At 43.7% G+C, this 16,469-nt stretch overlaps 1 protein-coding gene across 3 annotated transcripts in view; it reads left to right on the top strand.

The window, feature by feature from the left end:
* Positions 1-15,916, top strand: part of lrrc32 (leucine rich repeat containing 32) — a 35,474-nt gene extending 19,558 nt beyond the window's left edge. For all 3 annotated transcript variants that reach the window (XM_072576827.1, XM_072576828.1, XM_072576826.1), the window contains exons 2-3: positions 205-293; positions 8,420-15,916. In XM_072576827.1, the coding sequence (XP_072432928.1) occupies positions 210-293; positions 8,420-10,312 (1,977 nt within the window). In that variant the 5' untranslated portion in view covers positions 205-209 and the 3' untranslated portion in view covers positions 10,313-15,916. The remainder of the gene's footprint in view (positions 1-204; positions 294-8,419) is intronic.
* Positions 15,917-16,469: the final 553 nt, after the last annotated feature.

Below are 16,469 nucleotides of genomic sequence, written 5' to 3'. Positions count from 1 at the left end.
TAATGACGCCTATCAATGATAGTCAATGATATGGTACTTTTTAATTATATGTTATATCTATTTCTACATCTCAAAGTTGTTCAAAATTTATGTTAGAACTGTAAGCATTTCCACTGTCTTTACATTTACAATGTGTACTGTTTTGCTGTATTTTGTCATTGATTCCTATTACTAAACATTGTTTTCATCTTATATTCCCTGTAGAAACTATGGAACATTTCCTCCTCCTTCTGATAGCTGTGCGCAGTGTGGCAACAACTTCCCGACCACTGGAGTTCCATCCTTGCCAGACGGTGAGTGCCAGGAGACTTGGACTTGAGGTTTGCTGCCTCACGTATATAGATGCAGTCACAGCAGCGCAGCCGTACTTGTGGAAAACAGGAAAAGAGAAGTTTTTCTTCCCCCTTTTTATTCATTCATGGGATGATGGCATCGCTGGCTAAGAGGCAGTTAAGAGTCAATTACGTTGCTATGGGTCTGAAGTCACATGTAGGCCAGACCAGGTGAGGATTTCCTTCCCTAAAGGGCATTAGTGAACCAGATGGATTTTTCTGACAATCGATTTATTGTCATTATTAGACTCCAGATTTTTAAAAAAAATCAAATTCACATTCAACCAGCTCCTCTAGTGGGATTCAAATCCAGGTCTCCAATCTATTAAATTAACAGTCTATGGACTGTTTGGCAGTTGACTGTCAGTCCTTATCTAATCGTACATTATCCACGGCAACACTCTACAAATTGGGAGTCTAGTTATCAACACACTGTTCCCATACAGTATGGATCTTCCCACTACACATTATTACTTGTTATTCATGAGGCAATGTTGATCACCGTCTAGTGGATTAACACTCCAGTGATAATACCACTTGGCCATCACCTTCCTAGTGTGTAGAGTGTTTCTGCAGTTCGGGGTATCCCAAAGTACATTTTAGCCAATGATGTACAGTTACTACTGTAATATAGAGAACAATTCAGCTAGACTGGATCTTACTCTGCACAATAACTATTAAATAAACTGGGTTTCTCTCTTTGAAGTGTTGCTTGAGGGTTAAATATTGGCCAGAACTCTGGGGAGAGGCCCCACGATCTTCTTCACAATAATGCTGTAGAATCAGTTTTATATCCACAGAGAAAGGCAGAGGGGAGTTTGGTTTAAAATCTCACCTAAAGCGCTGATCTGCATCTGTGCAGTATCCTTGTGTGGTATTGCACAGGGAGTGTCAGCTTCAAATACTGTGCCCCCTGGTGTTGGAACTTGTAAACTGCTGACAGTACTCTCAGCCGCCATTTTAATAAAAAGACAGGTGAAACGGAATTGAGAAAGGCTTACGGTGCAGAAGGAGGCCATTCGGCCCAGCGTGCTCCTCAAAGGAGCATCGTTACCTAGTGCCATTCTCTTGCCTTTTCTCCATATTTTTACGCATTTATTTAATCCAAGTAATTGTCCAATTGTGAATGCCTCAATAGAACAGGAAATATTTCTAGAAAGGAAGACTTCTGTCCACACTTAGGCTAAAATGAGGACTGCAGCTGCTGGAGATTAGCGCTGAGAGTGTGGTGCTGGAAAAGCACAGCTGGTCAGGCAGCATCTGAGGAGCAGGGAAATTGACGTTTCGGAAAAAAGCCCTTCAACAGGAATTCCTGATGAAAGGCTTTTGCCCGAAACGTCGATTCTCCTGCTCCTCGGATGCTGCCTGACCAGCTGCGCTTTTCCAACACCACACTCTCGACTTCTCTCCGCATTCACTATTCTCAGGTGATCCCTTAATTAGGAAACCATTTCATCATTGGTTTTATTTGCAAAGAGCTAGATTTAAGGCATATTGAATCTGCAGGATTGAACCTAGCATTATGGTACAGGGAGCTAATATCAAATAACAAAGTAAAGTTACTCCAGCGATTGCTAAGACCTTGGGTATAATTAAAACCATACTTTGAAAACATTGAGGCCTAGTTTGAAGAGCTGACTTTGAGCAGTAGTGTAGCAGTCATATTATCATGTCTGTGCAGTAACCAAGAGATTGACTGCTCTGAATGGTCAGCTCTAGTTCTGGACCTAAATTCACAAGACTACTTTCTCGAGGTACAAGGGGTGATCTCATGGGGATGGGAGCTTGTACTCATGGTAATATTTCTGCCCTTGGGCTCCTGCCATGTTCTGGTGAAGCCCAGTGCAGACTGCAGAAATGTATTCACTCATGGGATGAGGGCATTGCTGATTAGGCCAGCACTTAGTGCCCATTCCTAATTGCCCAGTGGTCAATGAAGAATCAATCCGGTTGCCATGGGTCTGGAGTCCATTGTAAGCCAGAACTGGGGAAGGACAGCAGATTTCCTTTCCTAATAAAAAGAAGTGGATTTTTATGACAATCGGTAAAAGTGACATGGACACCATGAGACTAACTTATTTTAATTCCAGATTTTAATTTAATTAAATTTCAAGTAGCGGCCATGGTGTGATTTGAGTCCATGCCTCCACAATGTTAGCCTAACTCGTCCAGTAATGTTAGCACTGCACCACCGCCTTCCCAGATCTCTAGCACCTTGTATATGATGCTTAGACACATCCAGATTTCAAGCCACAACATTGAATTCAGCAAGTTCAGAGAATAAACACTGTCCTCCAATTTGAGGTTCACTAACCTCCTGTATGAAAGCTTTCCAAAACATCCAAATACACCACATCCACTGGTTCTCTCTTTTCTACTCAGCTAGTAACATTCTTAAAAGGAACTTTCCACCAGTTTGTCAAAACTGATTTCCCTTCTTTAAATCCATATTGACTCTGCCCCAGGAGAAAATGAGGACTGCAGGTGCTAGAGATCAGAGTCAAAAAGTGTGGCGCTGGAAAAGCACAGCCGGTCAGGCAGTGACTGATGAGCAGAAGAGTTGACATTTCAAGCATAAGCTCTTCATCAGGAATGAGCTTATGTCAGAAACGTCGACTCTCCTGCTCCTCGGATGTTGCCACACTGGCTGCGCTTTTCCGGTGCCACACTTTTTGACCTTGACTCTGCCCCACCCTACCATTATTTTTAAAATACCAGTTATGTAGAGCTTTGTAATAGGTTGTAGTATTTCCCTTACTACTGACACTTACTACTGACAGTTCTATAGTGCCCTTTTTCTCTCTCCCTTCTTTCTTAAATGCTGGGGTTATATTTATAATCTTCCAACATGCAGGCACTGTTCCAGAATCTATAGCATTTTGAAAGATGATCACCGCTGCACCCATTAGCCTGATAGTCAACTCTTTCAACACTCTAGGGTGGAGAACATCTGGTTCTAGGGAGTTGTCAATGTCCCATTAATTCCTCCAGCTCAACTTTTTTTTAAATAACTTTTTTTTCATTTCCTTATTCTCATCAGTCCCTTGGACTGTCATTTCTCTGGAAGATTTTATGCATCATCTTCTGTGAAGGTAGAAACAGTTTTTATTTAGCTTCTGTGCTACAACCTGCTTCCCTGCTGATTCACATCCTGTCTGCCTGTGTTAATCTTTTCCTTTTCACATAGCTATAGAAGGCTTTACCATCGATTTTACATTCTTTGCTACTATATATTCTATTCCCCCTTTGTTTATCAGTTTCTTGGCTTTCCTTTGCTGAATTCTTAAATGCTCCCAGTCTTCAGGTTTTACATTTTTGGACAACTCTATAAACGTCTCCCTTGACCTAATGTAACCTTGAACTCCTTTTGATGGCCAAGATTAACTCTTTTTGTCTCTTGGGGCTTTATGCTTTACAGGAATGTATGTTGCAAACCATGCATAATTCTTCAAATACTTTCAATGTATTTTCCCAACTCACTGCAGCCAATCTACCTGTCAACCCTTCAAAGTTTTCCTGCCTCAGATTTAAGACACTCATTTGGATCAAACTACCCTATGACATTATGTTTGAAGACATTCTGCCATATTATGGTCACTCTTCCCTAAAAATTTTTTTTACAACAAGATTGATCAGCCCTTTCTCATTGCACGCTACTAAATCTAACGTAGCCAGTTCTCTTATTGGTTCCTGTCCTTGAAAACCATCTCATACACATTGCAGAAATTTGTCCTCCTCAGAATTGGTGCTCATTAGATTCACCCAGTCTATGTACAGATTTAAGTCACCCATGGTTACTGCAATACCTTGTGACAATAATGGACGTTCATTGCTGCCTGCATCTCTCGTTTTCTGATTTATACAACACCCCACGTTACCACTTTCCATTTATTTTTTAATATCCATTGCCATTCATTAGCTCCACTGAAGGAGATCAATTATCCTAAGCAAGGACCTCCCTTTCATGAAGAGAATGCAATGGAGAGTTAACACGCTACTTCCTGGGATGGAGTGACTATCCCATGGAAAGAGATTGAGGTATCTGGACTTGTATTTTCTGGGTGATTTCACTGAAGCTTGCAAAGTTCATTAAAAAGCTAGACCATGTGGGTAAAGAAAGGATTTTTTCCTCAGAGCTGTTGGGGTGGTCTAGAACCATGGGATACAGTCTCAGGATTAGGCCATTTCGGGTCGAGAGGAAAACAGTTGATGAACCTTTGGAATTCACAACCGCAGGGGACTGTAGCAACTCAGTCATGAAGCTCAAGACAAATACAAGTAATGAGAGAATGTGGGTATAGGTGGAAATGGCATTGGAATAGATAATCAACCATGATCTAGAATAATGGAGTAAACTCAAAGGGCTGAATGGCCTATTTGTGTTCCCATTCCTTAGGTTCACTGGGCAATGTCCCTTTGTTGTTAGCCTACAACGGAAGACAGTAATGTCAGTAGCACCCTCATATTTAAGACTTAAAAGCTCACACCAATCAGAGGGGACCCCCTTTCTCTAGAAAGAGAAAGATTAGAGGTAACTTACTTCTGGTGATATCGGTAGTGAGCATCAATACAAGCTGGTCATTAGCCAACCCATTCGGGAATTCAGAAGGGAAGTATGCCAGGAGTTTATGGAACCAGGTAGATGGGCGGAGTTGGAATATAGATGAGCCATGAGATGATTGAATGGTGGGACATGTTCAGGGGGCTGCCTATTGTTTGAAACAAGAGGTTAACATTTGGAGCACATACCCGGGTGACTCAGTGGTTAGCACTGTTGCCTCAGCACCAGGGACCCAGGTTCAATTCCAACCTCGGGTGACTGTCTGCGAGGAGTTTGTATGCTCTCCCCATGTCTGCTGAGTGCCCCGGTTTCTTCCCACAATCCAAAGATGTGCGAATTAGGTGAATTGGACATAACAGATTACCCTGTAGGTTTTAAGGCTGTGTAGGTTAAGTGTTAGTCATGGAAAATGCAGGGTTACAGGAATGGGACAGGTCTGGATGGGATGCTCTTTGGAGGGTTGGCATGGACTTGTTGGACTGAATGGCCTGTTTCCACGCTGTAGGGATTCTGTGAATACCACAAGGAGTACCGATGGCATAGATGCATTTCAGGGGGTGCTGGCTGAACACACATGAGAGAGAAACAAGTAGATGATTATGTTTGTGAGGTTAGGTAGGAAAAGGCTGATGGGGACTGACCATTTGGGCTGAATATAGAGTCATACAGCAAGGAAACATGCTGGCCAGGTTTTCCAAGCTGAACTAGTCCCATTTTCTTCCATTTAACCCATATTCACTAAACCTTTCCTATTCATGTACCTGTCCAAATGCTTTTTAAATGTTGGAACTGTCCCTGCACCTACCACTTCCTCTGGCAATACATTTCACATATGAACCACCCTCTGTGTGAAAGATTTTCCCCTCAAGTCCCTTTTCAACCTTTCTCCTCTCACTTTAAAATTACACCCTCTAGTTTTGAGCTGTCCTACCCCAGGGAAAAGGCCTTTGCTGTTTATCCAATCCGTACCCCTTATGATTTTGTAAACCTCAATAAGATCACCCCTCAACATCCTTTGCTTCGGTGATAAAAGTTCCAGACTTTCCAGTCTATATTTATACCTCAAACAGTCCATTTCCGCCAACATCCTGGTAAATCTTTTCTGAACCCTGTCCAATTTAATAATCTCCTTCCTATAACAGGGTGACCACAACTGGACATAGCACTCCAAATGTGGCCACACCAATGTCCTGTACAATTCAACATGACAACTCAAGTCCTGAAGTGAAAGAGTTTTGGAGATTGAAGTAAGAAGGAAGGTTTAGGGCTGTGTCCTGTGCTGTGAATTGACAGCATCAATCAGCACATAATGTTCACAGACTGACAGTGGTTGCTTTTGTGTAAAATGAAACCCAATACAAATATGACACAGCTTAATGCAAAATAATATGGTTCATGTAATTGAGATTTTGGTGAGGAAGCAATGCATGAAACAATGTTGAGTAACAGTTGGGGAATACCGGAGAGTATATACAATGCCATTTCATTGCAGTGGACCTGTTAACAATTAAAACAGGATGTTGGTTGTGTTGAAATTGGGTCATTAGATTCCTGGATAGGTTTCACTTGGAAAGAAAGGCTTGCATTCAGACAGTGTCTTTTGTCACCACGAGATGTGCTGAAATATTTTACAGCCCTTTAAAATGCTTTATTGAAGGAGTGATTATTGTTGTTCGTAGTTCCTTGCAAGTGGAGTTGCAGGTAGATATGATAGTGTAGAAGGTGTTTGGTATGCTTTCCTTTATTGGTCAGAGCATTGAGTATAGTAGGTGGAAGATCATGTTGTAATATTGGAAACACAACAGTCAGGTCCCCCTGCACAGAGGTATGATAATGACTAATAGCTACCTTCTAGGTTGAGCACTAAAGACTGAGCAGGATACTGGGGAGAACTTACGAGCTCTTCTTTGTGGTGTCAATGTTCACGGGGCATGGATGGGAAGAGCTGAGAGATGGGATGTGAGGTTGTGGAGGCACTTCTGTCCAGTGTCCTAGGCCAATGTTCAGCCTCCGTCCAAAAGTTTTGCAATAGGCCTGTCAGAAATCATGTCATGTAACTACCTTTCAACTCCAGACAATTAAGTGACAGTCCAGCAGCTGCCATGCTGGGATTTAACCCTGTGTTCCCAGGGTAATGGCCCGGATCGCTGGATTATTCAACCAATGATTTTCTAACTTATCATCATCCTTATTTCCCCCCGTCCCCTCCAATGTCTGTTACCCAGACATTCTCCTGATGTGTCTCGATAGACACAAATATACAGCACGGAAACCAACCCTTTGGACCAATTTGTCCATTCCAATCAGATATCCCAACCTAATCTAGTCCCATTTGCCAGCACTTGATCCATATCCCTCTAAACCCTTCCAATTCATATACCCATCCAAATGCCTTTTAAATGTTGTAATTGTACCAGCATCTACCACTTCCTCCGGCAGCTCATTCCATACACGCACCATCCTCTGCGTGAAAAAGTTGCCCCTTGGATCCATTTAAAATTTTTCCCCTTTCACCCTAAACCCATGTCCTCTAATTTGACTCCCCGACCCCAGTGAATAGACATTTGTTTATTTACCCCTCATCGATGCCCCTCATAGTTTTATAAACCTCTATAAGGTCACCCCTCAGCCTCCGATGCTCCAGGGAAAACAGCCCCAGCCTGTTCAGCCTCTCCCTATAGCTCAAATCCTCCAACCCTGGCAACATCCTTGTAAATCTTTTCTGAACCCTTTCAAGTTTCAAAACACCCTTTTGATAGGAAGGAGACTAAAATTGCACACAATATTCCAACAGTGGCCTAACCAATGTCCTGTACAGCTGCAACATGACCTCCCAATTCCTGTACTCAATACTCTGACCAATAAAGGAAAGCATACCAAACGCCACCTTCACTATCCTATCTACCTGTGACTCCACTTCCAAGGAGCTATGAACCTGCACTCCAAGGTCTCTTTGTTCAGCAACACTCCCCAGGGCATTACCATAAAGTGTATAAGTCCTGTCCTGATTTGCCTTTCCAGAATGCAGCACCTCGCATTTATCTAAATAAAACTCCTATCTGCCACTCCTCAGTCCATTGGCCCATCTGATCAAGATCCCATTGTCCTCTGAGGTAACCTTCTTGATGTCAAACTCTGTTCCGTAATGCTTCCGTAAAGGATGTTGAGATGTTCCGTTTGTTAAAAGGTGCTGCATCAGTGGAGGTTGCTGTAAAGTGCTCTGGAATTTTCTGACCAATGGTTTCTCAAAACCTGAATGTTGTGACAAATTCTGAGAAGGAGGTGCCTCTTGGGAGTTAATTTAATGCACTTTGGCTGCACTCAAAACGTAGTTAGGGGGCATTGGTCTTGAGGTGGTGGCTATAAAAATATCAGCCCTTCTTTCCACATTTCTTTCTGACAGCAGAATTTTCTGTTTTAAATGGCCAAAGCAGATGCATTTAAGGCATATCAGGCACAGTTTGGATTTGCAAATTGTGTATAACACAAATTTGTCCTTTTGTTTTCCCCTTTCTCCTTTTTTTAGGTAGAGGCAGAAGCATTATGCCAGAATAGAGACCTTAACATAATCCCCACAGGTCTCCCTTTCGACATATGGAAACTGGATTTATCTGTTAATCGCATTAAGAGGCTGACAATGGAGAATCTGACTCTCTACCACTTCATTCAGTACCTGGATTTACAATCCAACCGCCTGGAGTTTATCCAACCAGGGACCTTTGCCAGTCTGTCTCACCTGGAGGTGCTTAACCTCGCAAACAACCTCCTGGATCTCAGCAAATATGGCCTCGGCAGGTTACCGTATGTGAAAAGGCTGGAGCTATCGGGTAACAGTTTGTACACTGACGTTGTTGAGGATTTTCTGAAAGAGGCCCCCTTGCTCGAGGAGCTGTCCTTGGCTAGGAACAGCATCACCAAACTCTCAGACCACACCTTCCGCGGATCCCCCTCTTTGACCCACGTAAACCTACAGCACAACATCATCATTGAGATCGAGTCGGGGGCATTTCAGTCGCTCCCCAATCTGTCTGTGCTTGATCTGGCCATGAACTCCATACCCTGTATCTCTGACTTCGACCTCAAGCAACTTCAGGTGCTGAACTTGAGCAAGAACAGCATTGAACACTTCCTCATGGCTGAGTCAGAGGAGGAGTACTCTCTGCAATGGTTGGATCTCAGTGACAATAATTTGCTCTATTTTCCCCTCTTTCCCAAGAGGAACCGCCTCCAGCACCTCGACCTCTCACGGAATTCACTTCAAGGGCTGTCCCCACCGCCCTCCCACCTAGAAGGGAGCCTGAATCGGAATTTGCAGACAAACGTGACCAAGTCCTCTCTCTCACTGCACTTGACTGAATTGGTCTACTTGGATCTGAGCTACAATGAGATAACCTCCATCCCATGGGAATTCTTCCGAAACATGAACTCCTTGAGGTTCCTCAACCTCAGCAGGAACTGCCTGCACAGTTTCGTCATCGGTGAGGCCAACATGCTGAACTTGCTGGTCAACCTCGACTTGAGTTCCAACGCATTACTGAACCTTTCACTGGCCTGGGGCAGCCTCAGCTTCCTGGAACACTTGCACCTTCAAGACAACCACCTACAGAATCTACCTTCCAATACCTTCAGGGGCCTGAACAGAATTCAGATCATTAGCCTTCATAACAACAACGTCAACATTTGTTGGGGCACCCATTGGCCTGAGGACCATGAGAATGGGTGCACAAGTTTCTCCCGAATCAATACACTCGGGTATTTATATCTGCACAACAACAACATTAAGCACTTGCCTCCTCATGCTTTTCATCAAACTCCACTTGTGGAGTTGGACCTGTCCTTGAATCCTGGAATGAGCATTCATCCTGAGGCTCTGTCTGATCTGGAGGCTTCATTGACCAACTTGTCTTTGAAAGGCAACAGGCTTCTCTCGTTGGGCGTGAACCTGTCACGTTTTTCCAATCTCCGGACGCTGGATGTGTCTGAGAACCAGTTGACTGAGCTTGCCATCTCCAGCAGGAGCTTGTCGCTAGAAACCGTGGATCTGCGCAACAATCAGTTCAGTACCTTGCAGCAAACCTCCATGGAGCTGCTGAATGGGACCCTACGTACCCTGCTGCTCTCTGGCAACCCATTTGACTGCTGCCGGTCGACTGAGGTCCGGTGGCTGGCCTGGGTCGATGTCCCAGACAAACGGTCAGTGCTGTGCCATTACCAGACCAAAGATGGATACTCGCAAGCGCAATTGTTTAGCCCACGGCCCAGCCTCTGCCAAGAGGGCACACGAGACTGGGCGACATGGAGTCTCTTGTTGCTGATATTGATGATTGTAATATTTCTCACCATTGTCGTAGCTCTGGGTTGCTGCCTGGCACGGAGGCAGAAGGTCAAAGGGATGTTCTTGCACCATGTAAAAGCCTAGGCAATGGGCTTGCTCTTTTCTTCGTCAATGTTTAAATGAAGCGAAGTGAGGAGAATAAACATTTTATATAATCTGCGTATCAGATGGCCATCACAACCAAAGGGGTTTTGTAAAGAAGGCCAGGCATTTTGCCCTGGCTTTTCCCATCTTTTGGAAGTTGGTCTCCTCCTCAAACCAAGGGGTTTGCAGTACCCAGCAATTCACAGAAGCACCCCCCCCCCAAGTAAATCAATTTTAGACTAGATCGCTGACACTAGATTACTTCCCTCACAGAGTGATTATGAGAACAGTGGCCTTAAAAGGTAGGATAACCATGGATCCACCTTACGACTGTAAGGTCTGTAGTCTGCCCCAACTGTTCCTGATTAACGGCACAGTTGATCAGGTAGCACATTATGGTGGAAGCGAGCTCAACAATAATTTTAGTACAATCGTAACAAATGAAGGAGAAATGTTTACAGCGCTACACGGAAAGGGTAGGATTGCATCACTTGCATCAAACTTTCTGGGAGGTGTCACAGGCCCAAGGACCCAAATGGCCCTTTTGGTAGTTTCTCATTTTGCATAAAACCAGTTCACCCATCCTCATTGTTTTTAAAAATCTGTTAGAGAGAAGAGTAGAGGGTCTTGAGTCTAGATCAGAGTGGTTCTGGAAAAGCACAGCGGGCCAGGCAGCATCCAAGGAGCAGGAAAATCAACATTTCAGGCAAAAGCCCTTCGTCAGGAAGATCCTGAATCCAGTCTGCAACAAACTCAAAGTCTAAATTTCCTATTCCGTTTTCAAGGCTTTGTGAGGTGGAGAAAAACAAATCTTTTGCTCTGGATCATTATTCAACAAGCAGGAGGGAATGGGATTTGCAGACTGGGTTAGGTGAATAAGGGGTTGCGTATGTTGCGTAAGATACCAATTGCGCCAAATTGCCTTTTTCTCTGTTGTGCATTCTCTCCCATTCTGTCTCTTTTTGGAAGTGCCACTGTTGATAACAATCAGCTGGTGATACCACCCCACTGTTAAATTACCAAGCAATTCCTGACACCTAGGCTCTTTCGGTAGTCCCCACATTCACAGGTGCCAATTCAATTCATTCCATGCGATAGCTTGAAACAGTTGAAAGCACTGCAGAGTCACCTTGAAGAACATTTCAGCAATAGTACAGAAGACTTGTCCTCCAGAACCTGCTGCACCCCTGGATGAGCTGTTCCAGTACAGCCACAACATTGGCATCTACCAGGTATTATCCAATATGTCCTGTCCACAAAAAGCAGGGCAAACCCAACTTGGCCAATTACCAAAGCATCACTGTACTCTCAATTATTAGTAAAATAATGGAAGGTGTCAGTTACAGTGCTGTAAAGTGACAGGAGTTCTTCTGGGTAGTGTCCTAGGCCCAACCATCTTCGGCTGCTTCATCAATGACCTTCCCTCCATAATAAGGTCAGAAATAGGATGTTAGTTGATTTGCGTAATATTCAGTACCATTTGAAACTGCTGAGATACTGAAGCATTACATGTTCAATTGTAGCAAGACTTGGACAATATCCAGGCTTGGGCAGATAAGTAGCAACCAGACTCCACACATGCCAGGCAATTACTATTTCCAGTGAGAGACAATCTAGCCATTGTATCTTGACATGAGTGGCATTACCATCACTGAATTTCCCACTATCAACATCTTGGGGGTTACCATTGACCAGAAACTGGACTGGGCTAGCCATATAAATACGGTGGCTGCAAAGGTTAAGAATCCTGCAGCAAGCAACTCACCTCCCAACTTCCCAAAACATGTCCACCATCCACAAGGCACAAGTCAGGAGTGTGATGGGGGCAGCTCCAACAACACTCAAGAAGCTTGACACCTTCCAGGACAAAGCAGCCCCCGCTTGGCCCCACATCCACCACCTTCCATATCCACTTCCCTCACTATCACCGATGCAAACTTTCAGCAGTGTGTACCATCTGCAAGATGCACCACAATGACTCACCGATGCTCCTCAGACAGCACCATCAAACCCATGACTTCAATCATCTAGAAGGACAAAGGCAGCAGATAGGTGGGAGCTCTACCAGCATTACGTTCCCCTTCAAGTCACACCATTCTGATGTAGAAATATATCGCTGCTCCTTCAATGTCACTGGGTCAACATCCTGGAGCTCCCTCCCTAACATGGGTTCCCACACCCACAGCAGTTAAAGAAGGGCAACCTTCTTACAATCTTCTCCGCCAGGGCAATTGGAGTTCGGCAGCAAATATTAAAACATAAAAGATTCCTCAGGGGAATCCTGTTGTTTCCCATGTGGGAGAGTCTAGGACCAAAGAGTGCAATCTCAGAATAAGGAATTGCACATTTATGACAGAGATGAGGAGGCATCTCTTCTCTCTGAGGGGAGTGAACCTGTGGAATTCTTTACCACAGAGTGTTGGGTCATTAAGTATATTCAAAGCTGAGAGAGACAGATTTTTACTCAGGAAAGGAACCAAGGATTATGGGAAAAAGGCAGGAAAGTGGAGTTGAGGGTTATCAGCCATGATCTCAGTGAATGGTGGAGCAGACTCGATGGGCTGAATGACCTAATTCTGATCCTAAATCATATAGTCTTAAATCCATATCCCATGAACAAATCTTAAAAATCATTTAGAATACATGACAAGAGGGTAGTAGCAGCTTTGGGATTGTATTACTAAATTAGTAATCCCCAGAAGCCTGGCCTAATTATTCAGGGACAAAAGTTCCAGTCCCTCTATGGCTGTTGGCACATTTCAGTTCAGTTCATTAAATATATCTCACAAAGCTAAGGTCGAAAATGGTGACCATATAATTACGAGATTGTTATTTAAAAACCCACCTGAATCATTAATGTCATTCAGGGGTGGAAATCTGTCATCCTTCCCTGGTCAGGCCTATATGTGACTCCCAACCCAATGCAGTGATGTTGACACTCTCCAAAATGGCTGCAGCAAGCTTCTCAGTTGTGACTCATTGCAACCTTCTCAAGGGCAATTAGAGATGGACAATGAACACTGACCTTTAAGCAAACAAATTGGCTTAATTAATCTGTGCCAGTAAAGGTACAGTTTCCTACTCACCCCCAGCTTGTTTTCCTTTCATTTGGTGGCACAGACAATTGAGATTGTTAACGCTCAGTAGATCACAATGATGGCTTTGGATGTGTAACTGTGTAATACAACACATACAGCAAACCAGGTTGGAAAAGTGGAAGAAGCTGGCAAGTGATTAATCAAGATAGCAATGGTTTGTATGATTCCATCTTTGAGTTTGAGGAAGATATGGAGCCCCATGGATTTCGGGTGCTGGGAAAAGGTTATCGGAGATGGAATTGGGAACAATACACCCTGATGTGTTTGGATAACATAGTGAACAATGGGAGGATGAGCATTCGTGCATTCCACAAATGCTGGTGCTTTTCACAAATGGGAGTAGAAGGAAGCCATTCAGCCCATTGAATCTATTCTGCCATTCCGATCCATGTACTCACCTGTGTTCCATAACTCCTATTAGCCTTGGCTAATAAAAATCTATCAATCCCCTTCCCAAGCCAACTATCCAATGTAATCTGGATATAGTCAAGATATAGTCACATAGTCATACCATGTACAAGAAGATTGGTGGTGTTCAGGGTGGGTGTAAAATAAGAATTCTGTTCATTGACTAGACTGGTGTTTTGTGTAAGTGATTTTTTTTTTAACATGATTGTTTCTAATGAAGAGTATTTCTGTAATGTATTATAAATAGGTATACAGTATATATATATTTAAGCAAGTGTCAATGTTCCTATTAAGACCACCCTCAAAAGGACACCATTGTTGTGTATCTTTGTCACAATTGACCGATAGAAGGGCTGAACTAAAGAGGTCAGAGAGCAGACAATACAGAGAATGGAAAGTAAGGAAGAACTCAGAATGGGGGAGTAACTGAGATGCTCTTGCAGAGAGCTTGTGTAGGCATGATGAACCAAACAGCCTCTTTCAGGGCTGTAATAATTCAATATTACCTATAACATCCATGGGGCATCCCAAAGTGTTTCAGAAATTCAGTGGAGTACTTCTCAAACTGGAGTGTGTTTTATAAAATTGCCAACTGTGCAATGACGGCAACTTGAGCCCTACAGACTGCTCTCTCATTGAAAGGGAATGACTATTAGTGAGTTTAATCAGAAGGCCACAATGTAAGGGGTGGGGTTGAGAAGGCAGGGTCTTCACGGGGTGATCTTAGCCAGTATGGGAATAGAACCCATGCTATTGATCTTGCCCTGCATCAGTGGCCGAGCCCCAAGTCAATTTACACGTACAGTCATTGAGCCATATAGCAGGAAACAGACCCTTCAGTCCAACCAGTCCATGCTGACTATAATCCCAAACTAAACTAGTCGCATCTGCCTGCTCCTGGTCCATATCTCTCCAAACCTTTCCCATTCATGTACCTATCCAAATGTCTTTTAAACGTTGCAATTCTGTCCACATCCACCACTTCCTCAAGAAGTTCATTCCAATAGCAAGTGGCAATAACAAGTAGCGATGTGACAAATGCCTAGCTCATCCAATTTTCTTTTAGTGGGACTGAATGAGGATTCTGGGACAAAAGTCCCCTGATTCACTTTGGAGGAATGTGTGATCTTTCCTCCCCATTTGAGAAGACAGGCGTCAATTAACATGTCATCCAATACGCACCTCTGACAGTGCAGCACTCTTTGAGTGTGTTGGGCTTGGTTTTTGTGCCTGAATCTCCAGAAATGGGGCTTGACTCCTCAATCTTCTGACTCCCAGCCCCCAACTCCAATATTGGGAAGCTCAGTTGCAAAGCCAAGTTATTTCTCCTTCCTAAATTTCTGACTCAGAGATGAGAGTGCTGCCACTGAGTGACACCAGACAATTGGGTTATGGCCCATGGCAATGGCCATTTAGGAGAGTAAAGCTTGGAAATTCCACTTGGGATAACCAAATGGCATTTGGTTGTTAAAGCTCCCCACCACTGGGGGAGTGGGATTAGAGTGTGGGTGTGGTGAATAGAGTCTCCTCACCATGAATGCCTGGGTCTGCTGTAGACTAACCAATAGGGAGCATCAACAATTCTGCTATCTCCATGGCAATACCCTGACCAATCCGTCTGGCTTGAGTTTACTCAGCTATCTAAGCTTGGCAGTTAACAGTTCTTGCTGCATCTCCACGGCCCAACTAATCAGCACTCTCTTTTATGCTGCATACATTGATGTTCCTTGTCTCAGAACAATTTCTTGCACTCCGGGTGTGATGAATGAATGAAAGAAAGCTTGGACTTTGAACAAGACTTTGAACAAGACCACAGTTCTGTACTATCAAGCAATTGCTTAATTCTGCTGGTATTGTATAGATTTTCAATCAATCTGTTCAGATATGTCACCTCTGGACAGTTGGGACTTGATCCTGGGTCCCCCTGATCCAGACCAAACTGTCAGAGAGAGCAATCTGACACTGTGTCAAAGCACTCACATGATGACATTGACTGTAATCACTCTACCCTTCTGTGAAGTTCCTGTGACTCTCGCAGTGTAAAGGTTAATGCCTTATTTTAAACTGTGATTAATGAAGAAATAAAAGTCAAATGCTATTTTCTGTTATTGGTCATTTGTGCTGTTAGCTGATCGGGAAAATCATTGGTCAGCGGATTGGGAATGCGCAGCTCTGTGCTTTGAAAGGAAGTTCAGTTTCGATTCTGAATAAGGCCAATAGTTCATGGTATGGCCATGAATAAAGGAGGTGCCCTCTGCTGGGAGTGAATGTAGTTTTGACATGATCATAGAATCATTGAATCTCTACAGTGTGGAAACAGGCCATTCAGCCCAACAAGTCCACACCCAGAACATCCCACCCAGACTCACCCCCCCCCCCATCTTACCCCTATAACCCTGCATTTCCCCTGGCTAATACATCTAAACTACACATCCCTGGACACCATGGGCAGTTTAGTATGGCCAATCCACCCTAACCTGCACAGCTTTGGAATATCAAAGTTAGAAATCACACAACACCAGGTTATAGTCCAACAGGTTTATGTGGAAGCACTAGCTTTCAGAACGCTGCTCCTTCAGGTGGTTGTGGAGTATAAGATCATAGGAGACAGAATTTATAGCAAAAGTTTACAAAGGCATGGAACTGAAATT

This window comes from Chiloscyllium punctatum, chromosome 9 (genome assembly GCF_047496795.1).
Source record: "Chiloscyllium punctatum isolate Juve2018m chromosome 9, sChiPun1.3, whole genome shotgun sequence".
Classification (NCBI taxonomy): Eukaryota; Metazoa; Chordata; class Chondrichthyes; order Orectolobiformes; family Hemiscylliidae; genus Chiloscyllium; species Chiloscyllium punctatum.
Note: the sequence above shows the minus strand (reverse complement) of the source record. Positions and strands in the feature narration are given on the sequence as shown.